Raw genomic sequence first — 16750 nt, 5'->3', positions numbered from 1 at the left:
AAGAAGCTTTTTGAAATTGATGCAAGCTGATAAAAAAAATTAAATAAAGACAATGTAATCCTCTTCCTTAAATACTTGTAGGTTAGTGTTGGTGTATTTGAAGTTGCGGTTAAATAGAACAGCACACTGAGCACATGTGGTAGCCATGCATTAGAGAGGGAATAGGCCATTGTAGCTCATAATGGTGGTACAGCATCTAGCTCTTCTCCAAAGCCACATCATTAAGAAGTCAGATACCCAAATATCTATTCATTTTGCTTAAAGCATCACACACCGTGTTCAGGTCACTTCGGAGATCCTGGACAACATTTTCAATGCTTCTGGTGTCTTTCAGAATCTCAACACTTTGGGTGTATGGATTGAAATAAACAGAAAAGGGGCGGTTGATTGATTTTGCAAAGTCCCTGAAATAATAATAATAAAAATAATTAACTCCTATTTATGCACTTACAAATAGTACTAGTAACAGAATTACTAAGAGCAAATTCAATCTGGGGCTTGTTTTTAAGGGCCATGGAAACAACTTGCCTCATCTTTTCTTTGGCTTCTTCAAAACTTTCTGAGACAAAGTAGGCTTCTTGGAAAGTTGTGATAAGGCATTCTTGCAAGCAGGTTGTCTTTGGATCAAATGTTTTCACGTTGGCTTTATCAGACAGAGCATGCTGCAAAATACATCACATCATCTGTTAAATTACATTACAGAAGGGTTTCTATGCACCCAGGCTTCATAGCACAGCATGCTCTCCACCTCACCACACCACATTCATCATGGATGTGATGTTCATCTTAAATTTATCAATCTATGTTTGCTTTAAGATTTCCCCTTCCTTTCAAACAGTTGCATCATCAAGAAAGCAAGAATTTTGCCTTATATATGGACATAACTTAAATCATCACACCTGAAACAATGAACATTTTATTAATAAATATTTCAAGTATTCCCACACTGTGGCTAATATTAGGAATTCTTCCAAAGCAGAAGCAACACACCTTTGCCCATATCACACATTCATAACATTTATATTTCACCTCCAGTATCACATAATGCCAGTCTGTTTTGGCCTTGCAAATATCTAAATAAATAATGTACACTTTCATTGCTTTAAAAAAAAAAAAGATAGACTGACAGGATGTTAACAGTTCATCAAGAGCATTAGCTGTATACCCACTTGTTTAAAACCAAACTGAGCTGGCACTTAGAGGAAGCCATGGATTCTTATGAATATGCATCTTTTTTTTAGAGTAAGGTAAGAACTGGGGGTGAATGGGAGGTTTTGGACATCTGTGGAATGAAATCTGTACTCTGCTAAAATCAGTCCAGTTACCAACTTGTGGTACAGGAATTGTTCTATCTTGGTTCATGAAGAAAGTACGAATCAGATATTTCTTTTCTTCTATATCTTTTAAGACAGAAATATATAAGGTTTTTATTTGCAAAGGCTGTATGTGGTAATGAGTGCAGTGTCTTGAACTGCACAGATACCATATATGTTATTCTCTCCATATGCACATATATATTATGCATGAGGACATAGATGTCCATGAGAGTGACAGATAGGACATTTACCCCTTTCTATATGTTCCATAATTCTTAGATTCCAGATTTATTTTCTTAAAAAACAACTAGTCACTAGCCGCTCTAGAACTTGATTTATAAAAGTGAAATATGTAGCCATTCTTCTATGCATTTTCTAAGAAAATGTCATTTTCAGTGTTTTAGCCAATATGTGAGTAATGAAAACAGCAATTGGCCCACGCATGCTTGGAAGATTTTTCTTTTTCTTTTTCTTTCTGAAAAGTGAGTGCTTCCCCCTTAAAATGAATAAACAAATAAATAAATATGTCAGCCTTGACCAATAAACCAACTTTATATTCCTTTCCTGTACTTTTAACAATCCTGGTTTTTAATCCCTTCAAATAATGTCCTAGAACTTGATTTCTTCTCATTTTTTCTTTGTCCCTTCTCAGAAAATCCTTCAAAACTTTAATGGTCTCTTTTGTAAATCCAGTATAGAAAAGTTATCTATCTCTTCTCCTCCTTCTCCTTCTTTTAATAGAGAGACATAGAAGAAGTTCTTAGCCCAACCTGGTAAAAGGTTTTGGCATTAATCTGTTTACAATATATTTTTTCTTCTTTATTTCTATGCTTATTAATTTTGTGGCTAAGGATGATACTGTACAGCAACAGTGAATGGTTTTGGGGAAGGAGAGGTTCTCCAAGCAGTTACACCCTAGTATACTACCAATTGATTCACCTCTCCCCCTCCCTAATACATTAGAAATGAGGATCCTCCTGAGATTCCAACGGCCCCCACTATACTGGTATTTGTGTGTGACAGTATGGTGAATAGCCATACTGATGTTATTTGGCAGTCGTCCTTGCCAAAGTTATTCACCAGAACTTTGGCAAGGACTTTTGACACCCCTTTATTCCTTTTTCTTGTACCCATATGGGTTTGTTTTCTCTGCCACCTCAGTTCTTTTGTGTTGTTTTTGTGTTTTTGTATTGCTCCTTGTTTTTAAATGTTTTTAATAATTTGTAAACTGCCAGAGTTGTTGTTGTTATATTTAAATAATATATTTAATATCTACATAGCTGCTGGGGAAGGTTATCCTTTTGTTTGCAAAACACCACTATAGGCTGAGCAGGAGAAGAGGTAGAAGTTCTGACCCAAAGTTGGAGGCTGCTGGGGTCCAGATGGGAAGAAATAATTAGGTCTGTGAGGATCCTCTGCTAGTTGGGGAGCTACTGTTAGGCAGAAGAAATCCATGGCTGACTTATCAGTTGCAGTCCTTCCTGAAGCATGATGCCTTAGGAAAGGCTGCCCATCATCATCTATAAGGTCAACTACAGCAATACACTTTACATGGTGCTGCCTTTGAAGATTCACCTGAAGCTGCAGAAGGGGCAGAATGCAGCAGGCCACCTATTGTCAGGTGCAAGCTAGCAGTGCCATATACCAATGGTTTAAATGGCACTGTATTGGCTTCCAGGAGCCCTCTGAATGCAATTCAAACTGTGGGTTTTAACCTATAAGCCTTTAGTGGGTTTTAACCTTCATGGCTTTATACCTTGCAATCTTCCAGAAGAAAAGAGCATGTTGAGAGTGACCTTCAAGTGAGATGGTTCAGAGTACATTGTATTTCATGTTATCCCCTTATTTAACGGAATCCTTTTCCTTCAGAAATGGCATCCTCATAGCTTTTCAGAGGGCAGTCAAGTTGGGGCTCTTCTGTAGACAATTTTGATTGTTGATGAAGAAAGAAGTCACTCCTGATGCCAGGTTTTATTTTTAGTTTGTTTTGGTGGATTTTATATTATTGTAAACCACCAGAAGTCTGCATGAAGTCAGCAGTATAGAAATATCAAAAATATCAAAAACCAAGTTTTCTGTCTTTCCTTTCAAAAATCTTTGACCTACCTTTTGACTGTTGACATTTGGAGGAGTACACAGTGTGCATCAGTGATAGGTGCACCATGAGATTACAAATAACAGAATACCCACTCCCACTTTAATAGAACAGGGAAACACCTAAAAAAGATGTTAGAGATATGAGGGACGAAATGTTTTAAGAGGCATTCTTGCCAGGTTCAAGGAACAAAAATTAAAGCTGCAGTATGCTTCAGGTTTAGTTCCAAAAAGATACTTCAGCATGTGTGGGAACATAAATTTCGCACCTGTCTGCAACTCTTTTGAAAAGCTGTATCTCTTCCTAGAATCACATGGCAGCCTTGCAGAGGGCAGGCACTTGATCCTGGGAAGAGACATGCCTTCAAAACAGTTGCAGATATGTGTTATGTGTATGCTCCTATATGCTACAAGGATCTTTCAAGAATTGAATCTAAACCCTGAGAGCAAGGTTCTTTGTAGACAAATATGTTTAAACTCAAACCATGAGTAATATTCAGAATTGAAATAAATGCCAATGAAAATTCTGGACTTCATGAAAGTATTGCATCTGTTGCAACACAAGAATTGTCTTGAAAAATAAATTTGGGGATGTGAATTGATGACTTCTCTTTCATTGCCCCACACATAACTATGCATGCGGGCATCTACAATTAATCCAGGATTAAGATGATCTCATAAAAAGAATAATAAAATAGATTAAATTAATTAGCCTAAGCGCTTAAACAGAAACAATAATTCTAGACAATACTCAGGCACTTTACAGCTTGTGCTATATCTCTAGCCAGACTTAATGCTGGTTTCTATCCTGGCACTTTACAAGAACAAAATGCTTGTAAAATATGAGACTTAACAACAAAAAGTCTGTTATAATTTTTTTTAAGACAAGACAAGAAAAAAAGATATCCAAATGCCAAAAATATTTCTATAACTAAACATTTGTTTGAAATCAAATTTAGATAAGGCAGCATATCCCAAAGCTATAAGCATCAGTCACTCACAGCAGGTGCCTGTTTGTTGGTTCTCAAGCAAATTACATCTCCAGAAAAGCAATTTTATTCTCATTTATAGGACAACTCTTCAGATATCTGTGTACTGCCTGAGCATGTATCCTACAAGAGAAATTTCAAAATGGAGATGCACTCCTAATCTAAACAGCAGAAAAATTGATAAGCAATTTCAAAGCAAAATTCTGCTAGCAAGACCTTTGGAGATTGCTTCTCCAACACTGAATTTAACTGGATTCAGGAGGCCTATCATGAGCTTGACCTTCCTGTTATTCCTCACAGAACAGGAGTTGCCTCTTCAAAAAAGAATATAATAATTTTAAAAAATCAAAGAGAAGCTATGCTCTGTTTTATCCACCAATAGAAATGTCTCAGATAAAATAGGGATCGTTCTGAATTGCACTTGAGAACTTGCAGCTGTTCTAGGAGTTAAAGAAAAACATACAAAATCAAGGGGGAGCTAAATCAGCTCAGGATGCTTTAGACAGGAAATAAACCCACTTTCTGCATTCACATGTGCCACTCTTTGAGTTCTTGTGATCTTGGCAGTGAAGAAATGCCTTTTAGGGACTGCTTAAAAAACACTTACTCCCCCATCAGTCTTTTAAGAACCTTCTTTCTAATTCCCGTCCTTGGCTGTGGGATCCCCCTTTTTAAACTCACTCTCCAACTAAGAGAGTCTATCATCCAGCCCCTGCTCTTTTGTCTTTGTGTACGTGAGCTAGGCCCTTTCAAGGCAAGTCAAATACGCAGAAAACCATTTTTGTTTTGTAAAGCCCATCAGACAATTTAAAAGCTCTTGTATAAAGAACAGCCTACAGAAACATCAGCAAACATAAGTAAAAGCCCAATAGCAACATAGCGAGGGCAATAAACAGCAACAGCCAACTCAACACAGTATTATTAAAGAGATAAAAAATTAAGTATCAGATCAAATTAGAGCAGCATCAAATCCTAGCCAACATGGAAAAAATAAATTTAACAGCCATCTGAAGGTTTATACCACCAGGCTTATATGAACCTCTTTTAAATTGGAATTCTATAAAAGTGGAAGCAATACCAAAAAGGCCCTTTACCCCATATCCATTAACTGTATGTTTTTCCAATGAGTGGGGTATGAGCAATGCCTCCAAGTCAAGGTTTTTAAGAATGGGCAAACAAAAATGGTTCCAAACTATTTAGAGTTTTAAAAGTCAAAACCAATACTTTGTGTGTACTTTAGAAATGCACTGATGATCTATCTAATTGGTAGAATAGTGATATCACACATTTCAATAACCCTACATCATTAATATCTAGACAGCCATATTCTGCCCTAGTTTAAATGTTCTTAACTAGCTTCAGAATTACTCCAGGTAGAGTTCATTACTGTCTCAATCTAACCTGGATATCACTAAAGCATAGGTAACTTTTTAAACACCAACTGTGTTATCATATACTCACTTTGTCATTTTTAGTGGTTTTGGTATTTGCAACTGCTTCTGTCTAGCTGTATTTATTACTTTAATTTGTGTTCCAAGCTGCCTTGGGATATATATTATGAAAGACAGAATATAAATGCCTTCAATAAATAAATAAATCTTGAAGTGACTGTACAGCAAGTTTGGATTTTCTTGAAAGCACAAGCACATTTCTTTTTTTACCTCATTGGCAAAATGATTGCTAGACTGAAACTAATGTATGACCTGGAATAGCAGTGTCAAGAAGTTTAAAGGGTTTTTTGGTAGTGGTGGCACTTAAATAGATTTATGACTTCCAACAACACTAGAACTTTATATGTTGGGCTGTCTATTGATGGGCAGAAGCATAATATTAGCCCCACAATGTTGTCAATAATAACTGCTACTATGTAGGACCTGACATCTCTACCAGTTGGGTTTAGGATTGTTACCTAGATATCATATTTAGGACTATAGACTTCTTGTTTAATCATCTGAGCATTGTTAAATTCCAGTGTTCCTGCTGCAAAAAAACAGACAAGAATTCTGATTGTTGCACTGGAACAAGTCATAAAATATAGCACAATTTAAATGTAGTTGGGAAATCACATTTACTGAATATAGATACTGGGAGGGGATGTAAATGAATCAAGTTCTAATTTGAATTTCAGACTTCATGAGCCCATTCAATTTCAATTTGCAATTCAGTGTGAAGAGTTTATTTGAAGAATCAAGCCAAATCAAATATTTGATTTGATAAGAGTATGTATGCATATGCACAAAGTCCATCAAATCTTTGAATCAATTCAGAAGCACCTCATCTAATTCAAAAGAGCAATTTGCTTGAATCACATTCAGATCCAAGCTTCAGACTGAAGTATCACACATGCCTTAATAGATATGCCAGTGTAAATGCTTTGGATTGGCATTCAAAATAATTATTTCCATCCCAGATTAGCACTATGGTCTGATTTTTATCATCCTTCTTCTTTTACAGGATTTATTTCAAATCATATAGCTTTTCCAAACGTATTTTTTACATACATTTATATACTGCCCTTCAGCCAAACGGTTCCCAGAATGTTTGAAAGTAAAGTTAAAGTAACAATGAGATAAGTATAAAATCACACAAGAAATATGTAGAAAGCACAGAGCTGGCTTCTAATGATAAATAATAGAGTTTTGTTTACATCAGTACCTTGAGCTCTCCAATAGAAGACAGAAGGCCTGCTCCATAAGCCCTCAGTTGTCCATCTTGCTTACAAAGGCCAAATTCAATGGTGAAAAAATAACACTGTAAAATGAAATAAATATATATACATACATATACATATTAGTATAAATCTAGATACACTCAGAAATCAAATCAAGCAAGTCACCAGGCCAATCCCTTCCTTATACTACTTTTTGCTTTTAAGCAAATTATGTGAAAGAAAACTACCGAAGAGTAACACCATGAATACCAGGAGCTATCATAAATCTCTTTAGGGTAAATCACTATAAGCATTAGGACTGTGCAGTGCTTCAGATTCAGTTCTAACAGGCTGCTGCAGGGTATGCACAATGTAAAAGTCACACCCGTCTTCCATTTTTAAAGTACTTGCATTTTTATTTTGAATCACGAGGCTACCCACTGCTGCCAACAGATGATCCCTGGAAAAGTCACAGTTACTCTAAAGCAGTGTTTCTCAACCTTGGCAACTTGAAGACATGTGGACTTCAACTCCCAGAATTCCCCAGCCAGCATGTTGGGGAATTCAAGTTGCCAAGATTGAGAAACACTGCACTAAAGTGTTGCAAGCAGGTGGTGTACTTGCACCTTGTGCTATCCAATGCACCTTTTAGGAATTAAATCTGAAGAACTGCACAACCCTAATAAAAACATCATTAATCATGAACAGATGCATTGTAAAATAAATAAGTGAGCACATCTGCCAACCTGCTGCCCAGGTTTTCAGAAAGCAAATGCTGGATGAGTCCTAATACCAGATTCAAAAATATTATCTGAAGGAGAGCCCTGAAAAGAAATCCACAAGCAGAATTTGAACTTTATTAAAGGGCGATACTGCATATAACAATTACATAATTCTTGAAAACCTAGCTTACCTTATCTGAGAAGCAACAGTTGGGATGGCCAATAGAGGGCTGCAAAGATACAGAAAATGCTATGTCTTTGTTGCCATCTAGTGGTCATTGGATTTTTGTAATCCAAATATGGTATCCCTGTGAAATTAATCCTGCAATTATTTGAATTAGCATGATTGAACTGAACAAACAGTTGAGTGGAGCAGAACTGTGCGATCAGAATGGTTTTAGTTTTGGTTTTGTTTCTCATTTCTTTTCTTTTTGGTGTCTTCAAATCAGTCTTGACTCCTGGCAACTGCCTGGACTAGTCCCTGCAGTTTTCTTGGCAAGTTTTCAGAAGTGGTTTACCTTTGCCTCCTTCCTAGGCCTGAGAGGGTGTGATTGGCCCAAGGTCACCCAGCTGGCTTTGTGCCTGAAAAGGAACTAGAACTCCAATCTCCCAGTTTCTAGCCTGATACCTTGACCGCTACATCAAACTGCTTACAATATACTATGATTGCCATAGTTCTAAAGCTGCTTTGTTTACATAAGCTTTAAACATCTTCATATACAGATGGAGATTCAGGGATCCAAGAGGGTGTTCATCCCACCACAAGGGATTTGCACCAGACAAACAGACTTTGCTCTTTTTTCCCCCACAGATGACTTCAGCAAGGGCTTATCACCCTCACCCTAATTTCAAAAACAATTTATCATATACTATTAATAGTTGCTAACCTGATGATCTCTGAACGGCTGCTCTGTTTCAATGAACCTTAAGTGAAATACCTCCTTAAATCAGCTTCACAATACATTAAGGCCCTCTAGTTTCTATCTTTGCCTATTCTTACTGCCTCATCTGGCACTTGCAATAGCCAGAAGCAGAAGCCTCTTCCAACATGTCCAGCCATCTTCTATATGTGCAGAAATCTCTTCTGAATATTGGAAGTATTGTTTATGAGACTTGTGTACAATCCAATCACATAGACTCCAGTTTACATCAGCAAAACACTATTAAAACCTAAAGACTTAGGCAACACAAAGGGCCTTGTTGAGCAAAAATCTCATTGCCATTTCATCTTGATGAATAAAATTGCATTGTTTCATGTTGTGAAGCCCTTCACTGAGACAAATCCAAACTAGCCCAGTAGTTTCATGGTTTTCCTTGGATCTTGGCCTTTATCTCCAGTATACTGTCAATGCCTTTTTTACCAAGACACATGCCTTTATTTATTTAAATATAATCATCCAATGGTTCATTTATGTGCTTTGTTATGGATTTAATTGTGAATTTTTTACAGTTGTTAGTCTGCACAGTTTATAAACCCAGACAAATTAATATGGGCAAATAATTTAACATGGACAGCTTCAAAAGAGGATATACAGTACTAGCTGAATATATAATATATTGTCTATTTCAATTCACTCTGTTGTTAATACAACAGATGCAAAATCTTGTTTCTCTGTAGGCTAGACTTTCTAGAAGAGTGAATCTGGAGACACAATCAGTCAGTTAGGTTACTGCATCTCTGGTTATTTATTCTATTTAAAATAGGATTTTAAGGACAAGCATACTCCCAAGATTCTGTAATTATAAGAAAAGAAAGGAAAGGAAAGGAAAAAAATCAAGGTAAAAACCACACCTTCTAAGATATTAAAAGATCCCCATAAAAATATTGAAATCAACTTCAATTCTAACTGGAATCTTAGGCAGGAAATGGCTTAACTAAATAAACCTTTTTGGGTCATTAGGCAGAAATCAGGACCATAGACAGCTCTCAAAGAGCCCTGCTGGCTAAGCTAAAAGATTTCTGAATGCTTCAAAATTGCCTCCACTTTCTTAGGGGAGCTTTTTAAAGTGGCTATGTTTGCACAACATGATTAGCAAAGTTAATTAAAGACCTGCTGCATTTCCACAATGTAGTTGGTAGATTTTGATCTTGTTTTATTTTTGTGTGTCTTAGTACGTTGCATGAATCCAGCCCATTTGGTCAGTTTATGATTCCATGTATTGCACAAACCAGAAAATTGGTTAATTTAGTAACCAGTTGACTTGTAGAAATGCAGTCATTATGTGTTTCTGCTTCTATAATGCAGAGGGAAGAGAGAGAGTAGTGGGAAAATATTTTCTGAATCCAAGAAAAGTGGAAGGGCAGTCCTCAGGCTGGGAGGCCACAAGAGATAACACTGAAGGTTTCTCCTTAATGAGGTACTTTGGATTCTCTCTTCCTCAGTGTCAGGCTCCACACAGCTGGGCAAGATCAAGGAAGCAAGAACTACACATATCTCAGTAAGGTTTCTTTAATGCTAGTCAGCAGTAAATTCAGAGTCTTAGAAATAGGAATTTCCCATCTTCATTTTCAGTGAATTAAGGCAGAGTATCTTTGAGCAACTGCAATGCTATTTTCCTTTCTAGCCTTCCCACAATCTTTCACTCCCAGGACAATATAGGAACTAAATCCTGCATTATGCGTAGTTCATACATCATGCTAGTTCATTGTTTGACTGAACTATGCTTAATTGAATAAACAAACCAGTTGGATTAGTACACCATTATCATCCATAAACCATGACTAATAAACCACAGTGCCTGGATTCATTATGATATACTAAGCCAGAATTGAACAATTCTCACTGTGGCTTAATGTAATGTGTGATCCCAGATATTATGTGGAAATAGTACATGCTAATATATTGGTTTCTTGTTACATGCATTCTTTGGTAGAAATGATAAATTATTTATTGCTATCAAAGATATTATGGAATTTAATTCACATATGTTTATATATAAGATTAATAAGAATAAAAAGCTGTTGGAATTAGTGCACTAAAATTAATTCATTCCATCATATATATATATATACTTCAATAACTCATTATTCACACATGATAGCGCACACAGTCTATAAAAAGCCTGTGTTCTCTGAAAAAAAATCATATATATAAACAAACACAAAATGTCCAGGTGGTTCTATATAATTTGTATCTGCCAAATTCCAATTTTCATCAGTGTTGTGTCTTATTAAACTCCTTCCTATGAAAAAGCTACTAAAATACATTTACTGAATACAGACTATAACAGATTCTGTCTAGTTCACAAAGACTTGTTAGACCATTAAATGAAGTATCTCACCCAACACTGCCATAGTCATATCATTAGTCTTTAATACAATTATTTTAATCTTTCCAAATATTCAAGCAAGTTCTATCTGCTGATATCCATTTGGAGGATGTTTTGGAAAGCTATTCCAACAATACAGCATGCTGATTATGAAAAGTTAAACCAGAAATATAATATTCTTCTATTCTTTTTAATTTCTTTACCTAAATGTTAAAGCCTTTTAAGTTTTTTTTAAACTATTCTTAAGTTAAAAGCAAGTAATTAAAAGCATTTCTCAAACAAATTGCATTATTAAGCAAACATGCCTTTGGGGATTCTATTTTCTTTGATTATATATGTCATTGTTTCCTTCTACAACTATTAAGACAATCTAATAGCAGAAATCAATTGTAATTCTTTCTATATATAAAGAGCTTTCTCTTTATCCATTTGGAAAATGTTTGCCTCTATGCATCAAAAAGTTGGTGTAGATAGGCGTGTTAAGGCTCATGAGCTCATAAAATGCTCATACCTGTTGTATTTAGTATTACAATACTTTGATACTTTTTTATACTAAAAAGTGTTTTGCACACTCCCATTACTTTCATTAAATGTATCTAAGCATGAGCATACTCCCCACTTCAAATGATGCTTACTCATGTGCAAAGGCATCTTGAATTTGGGCCAATAGAAACTATTCCATTAATGGCAAGAGGAGCCAGAGGAAGTCCTAGAAAGGAATAACCAGCAGGGAGTTTATTCTATTGGGCTATTAAACTGGAGCCTGCTGTGGAAATGATCAATGCAATCTGCAGAGCCAGCAGAAATGCAGCTGATAAGTAGAAACAAAAGTTTCTAACTTTGCCTATGGATTTATATGATGAAGCCATGACCTATTGTCAGAAGCACCTTTTTTGACTACAAATCAGCAAAAGAAAGTCATGACAACAATGGTTTAAAAATATAGCTAAAACAGAGATAAAAATGACATGGCTGGCAGTAATTCTTACATTTTCATTTCAGAATGGACAGATTTAGTTGAAGCAAATTGTACATTCAGATCTGACATCAATACCTGGGAAGATTCCACAGTGTTTCATAAAGCAATTGTTCTATAAACTTCTTGAAAACCATGTATTGTTGTGATTACCAGAAGTAAACATGGATTTACTTAGAAGACATCTTGACAGACTAATCTTATTTCATTTTGATTAGATAAGTTCCTTAATACATTGTGGGAATGCTGTGGACATAATATATCTTTACTCCACAAAGCAGATGACAAAGTATCCGGTAACATTTGGACTAGCAAGCTTGTTAGTATGGCCTGAACAGCATGCCTGTTAGGTGATTCCAAAGCTGGTTTGGAACCCTTACTCAAAGAACGTGCATCGGTGCTTCCTCCTGAAATTGGAGCATGATATTAAGTAGGGGTTATAACATTCAATCATTAGCCTTCCACTTGTTAACATATACATTAATGATGAAGAAGTGAAAGAAATGTTTATCAAATCTACAGATAACACAAAACTGGGAAGGATAGCTAAAGCCCTAAAAATAAAAAAAGACAAAAACAAAATTCAGTTTTTAACAGATTAGAGAAATGGGATGAAAATAACAGAATTAAATTTAACAGAAACAAATGTATATTTCTTTGTGTAGGAAAAGGAAAATAAATGCATGAATAGAGGATGGGGAACACCTGGTTTGGAATTACTACCACTGAAAAGAATTTTGGAATTCTGCTTAATTATAAGCTAAATAAGAATGAGCAGTTCGATAGGGCTAAAAAGTCAAATGCAATTTAGGCTGATTAAGCAGAAATATAGGTTCCAAATTGCAGGAAATTAGTTCTGTTTCATTCTGCATGGATTAGCCTTCTCTTAAATAATGTGTCCCATGCTGGATGTGTTTTAAGAAAGATTCAGCAAAAATGGTGCAGGTTCATCAAGGTCCTGCAAGAAAGACTGAAGAAGTTAAGCTTGAGAAAAGCCAACAGACGGGGGAATGGATGGGGAATATGTTATCCCTTCAAGTACCAGGAAGGGTTGTCATAAAGAGGGATGAGATCTGCTCTCTATCTGCCCAAAGTGAAGGACAGAATAATCCTTAAGTAATAGTCAGATCCAGTTATGAAACTCTTTCAAAGAGTAAGATGATTTCAGTAGTGGAAGAAATTACCAAGGGAGGTGCTGAACTCTATTTCACTGGATGTGGTCAGAGACAGGAAGCAATCTAGTAAGGATGCTTTAATTTGGATTTCTGCACTGAATGGAAGTTGGAATTCAATGATCGAAATGGCCCCTTCCAAATCTTTGTTTCTATGCAACAAAACAAAGAGAGTAAACACATTTGAGCAGAAATAAAACTGAAATATTCTGTAAGGTTGTCCAGCTGTTTCAGCTGTGAATGCAAAGAAGCAATTCTGTTTGTAACAGACTGTGTCTTGCCTCCCTACAATATTTTTTGATGGCATTGTGGTTTGGCTTTTTAGAGTCTGGACCCTGAGCTCGGTTGAGGAAAAAAACTTAGACTTGACCTCTTTATGAAAGAACCTGTTTAGCAGATACTGAAATGTGCAGACTGAGGCCCACCAATACCAGTGGGCACAAGGAACCTGTTTTGTTAGGATGGCAAAAGGTATTTCCTGAAATCTTATGCATTAAGATCTGTCCTTTTTTACAGAACAGTGTGATAAAAAAAATGGTTTCACATTTAAATTTGAATATGCTAACCAAACAAACAGGAAACTAAGAACAAACCAATAAATATAGAAAGTCCTGCTGAGTGAATTCATCTGATATAGGACTATTTTTAAACACTGTTAGTGCAAGCCATGTGAAAATAAGCTAAAAACAAAACAGACCCCAGAGGCATCAAGCAAATGAAGTTGCTTGTACTCAATTTTCTCCTAAAATAGTGGAAGATTGCTCTCAGATGTATGACTCCACTCTTCATTAAACCTGGCATCAGAATAAGTACAGCATCACCATATTCTTACCATTACAGCTTGTGCTTGTCTCTACTGCCAATGGAGAGCTTACAGACTTCCAGGGAATAGCAAACTACAGTTCCCAGCATCTACAGCCAGCATAGCTAATATTGCAGCCATTTCTGTAGGAGTACAGATGCTCTATTTCTGTGTTAGCGCTTAAGGCTGTAACTGAGAATAAGCCCAATTCATTTTATGACCAAACATACAATTACACTGTAAGACAGATCTGCTGACCTTATTAAATAATTAATTATAGATATAATAATTTAATGTCTAAATATTTATTCATTTTCATAGAGTCAGAAGGAGCCTTTTAAGGTATCAAATGCAACTTCCTACTCAGTGGAAGAACCAGCATCAAAGTGCTCCAGGCTGATGGTTGTTAAGCCTTCACCTGCCCGGGTACAATGAAGGGGAGTGTCTTACCCCTCTAACTGATGGGTTCCACTCTCAAACTGCTCTTACTGTCAGGAAGTATTTCTAACAGTCAATGGAAATCTACTTTCTCTCATTTAAATTTGTGTCACATCTTTTCGAGTTTTGAACAGTGCCATCAATCTTCGGTTCTCAAAGCTAAATATTCTCAGGTGTTTCCATTTCTCTTCACAGGATTTCATTTCCAATCCCCTGATCATCCTTGTTACCCTTTTCTGAATCTGCCAGTTTATCTGAGCGTTGCTTAAAGTGTGGTGCTCAGAACTGGGCACGGTATTAAATGCTGGGGTTGATGAACACAGAATAAAGTTGAACCATTTCTTCCTGTGATGTGAAAACTGTATTTCTACTGATGCAACCTAAAATTACATTTGTCTTTTTTTAATCCATATAATGCTGCTGAAATATATTCATTATGCAACCAATTACTATTCCAAAATCTTTTTCATAACTCTTATTATCAAGCCTCGGAGCCTCCAACCTCTGCTTGTACATTTGATTTATTTGTTTCTAAGTAAAGAATTTTGCATTTATTTCTGTTAACTTTCATTTTGTTATTTTCAGCCCGTTTCTGTAAGCTATCGAGCCAATCAATACCCCTTTCAGCTACCAATGGTAGAATGTAATGCTTAGCATCCTGTCAAGACCTGATCTATAGCAGCTTGTAGTTACCCTGTTCCACAGTGAAAAGGAAAAAATATATACTGCTACCCCACTCCCTCCTGTTTTTAATGCATACTGTCTGTGTCTGGCTGTTTCCCCAAAACCTGAACTATTGGAACAAAGAATAGTTCCTTGTCATCCTTCCTGCTTATAAATACCCAGATATAGTGGCGAGGATTGCATGATACCATGATTTTTCATACCATAGTAACTTTCCTCATTGTTCATAGTAATTCCATTTCCTAGATTTTGTCTTTCTTGTGGGTAGCATCAAGTCAAGATGGTCGATCCTCTTGTTCTTCCACTGTCTGAAGAAGAAACTTTTCAGTAACATAGGTTAGGAATTTCTGGAATGACCATGCTCGGCAGAGTCTGCTTCCCGAGTGAGGTTGATATTACAAGTCTCCTCTCATCACTACCACCTCATTCCTTTCTGAAAGTCCTTCAGTTTGCTTTGGGAAAACTTGATTGAGCAGGAATACTAGATACTAAGAGCATTATTTCTGTTCTGTATTTCTTTGTGAGGCCCCTATAGAAGTTGTCCAATCAAAACTTCTAAGGGCTCTACTCTGTACATCTAGATATGGTTCTAAATCTTTATGAAGGCTAGAAACAGGCCTGACTTCATTAAGGGCCCAAATGTGGCTTTCACATCTGAGATACTGGCTCAAATTAGTCTTCTTTTAAAGCTCTCTGATTTCTTTCAGTTTGCAAGATAACTTTATCCTATTGTGGCTAATTGAAATAAAGTCTAATGTAACCATCTATATGGATTCTCCACACAATATCTATTTTACATTGGCTCTGCAAAAGCTCTGTCAAAAATAAAGCAGCAGATTCTCGACTTAGACTTACAAAAGGACCTAAGCCGTGCTCCAAAAATCTACAGTTTAGGTATGCTAAGGAGACAATTCACAGTATTCAATTATCTCACCAATATTCTGTGCCCTCACGCACAAAAGTTTTTACATTCACCAGTTTTGATCTACTACCTTCCCTTTTCTGGAAGGATATTCAGTGACATATCTGTACAAGAACATTTAGGCCCATGTATTCTGGAAGTAATTGGATCAATATTACATGTACATTGTTGCTGCACCTGTTATTACATTGGCATAAAGATTTAACTGCACCTCTTTTAGCTACCAGGTACTGCAAAACAGATGCCAATTTTATATTTTCTCTCTTAACAGACATGTCAGAGATGATTTTTCGGAAAGTAGCTAAATTATGTTCAGTCACCATTGCTATTCACTGTAAGACAGTAGTGTAGTCTAGCCTAGTCTAATATCTCCTGTTTAGAAATTAATGGGAACTTAAGGCAGGGTTGTCCAGTTGTCTTGATATCGTACTCAGCTTTAGTCACTAGCCAAAATAAAGTATGGTAAAAATAATATATCCCTTTGCTCATTTTAACCCATATATTCTCTATGGTATGATCATGTGCATTCATTTGGATTTCTAAGCAACTACTTTTAACACACAGTGTAACAACTCCTAATCCTAGTCCTCCTTGATTAAACACAAAGGAAATCTTTGGGTAAATGTAGTGGAAATAAATGTAGTTTTCCATAAAATTAGGTGTGTTTCTTGTTACAGATCTTCAAAATCTGTTTTATGGTTAATTACAATTCTGT

At 36.1% G+C, this 16750-nt stretch overlaps 1 protein-coding gene across 3 annotated transcripts in view; it reads right to left on the bottom strand.

The window, feature by feature from the left end:
- Positions 1-229: 229 nt before the first annotated feature.
- Positions 230-16750, bottom strand: part of TPH2 (tryptophan hydroxylase 2) — a 75565-nt gene continuing 59044 nt past the window's right edge. For all 3 annotated transcript variants that reach the window (XM_088141533.1, XM_088141534.1, XM_088141535.1), the window contains 3 exons: positions 7055-7150; positions 529-662; positions 230-404 (listed from right to left, as the gene is read on the bottom strand). In XM_088141533.1, the coding sequence (XP_087997659.1) occupies positions 230-404; positions 529-662; positions 7055-7150 (405 nt within the window). The remainder of the gene's footprint in view (positions 405-528; positions 663-7054; positions 7151-16750) is intronic.

This window comes from Python bivittatus, unplaced genomic scaffold (assembly GCF_059951505.1).
Source record: "Python bivittatus isolate LINGU-HERP-01145 unplaced genomic scaffold, Pbiv_v1 ctg000330_np1212, whole genome shotgun sequence".
Lineage (NCBI taxonomy): Eukaryota > Metazoa > Chordata > Lepidosauria > Squamata > Pythonidae > Python > Python bivittatus.
This window is presented reverse-complemented; position numbering and strand designations above follow the sequence as displayed.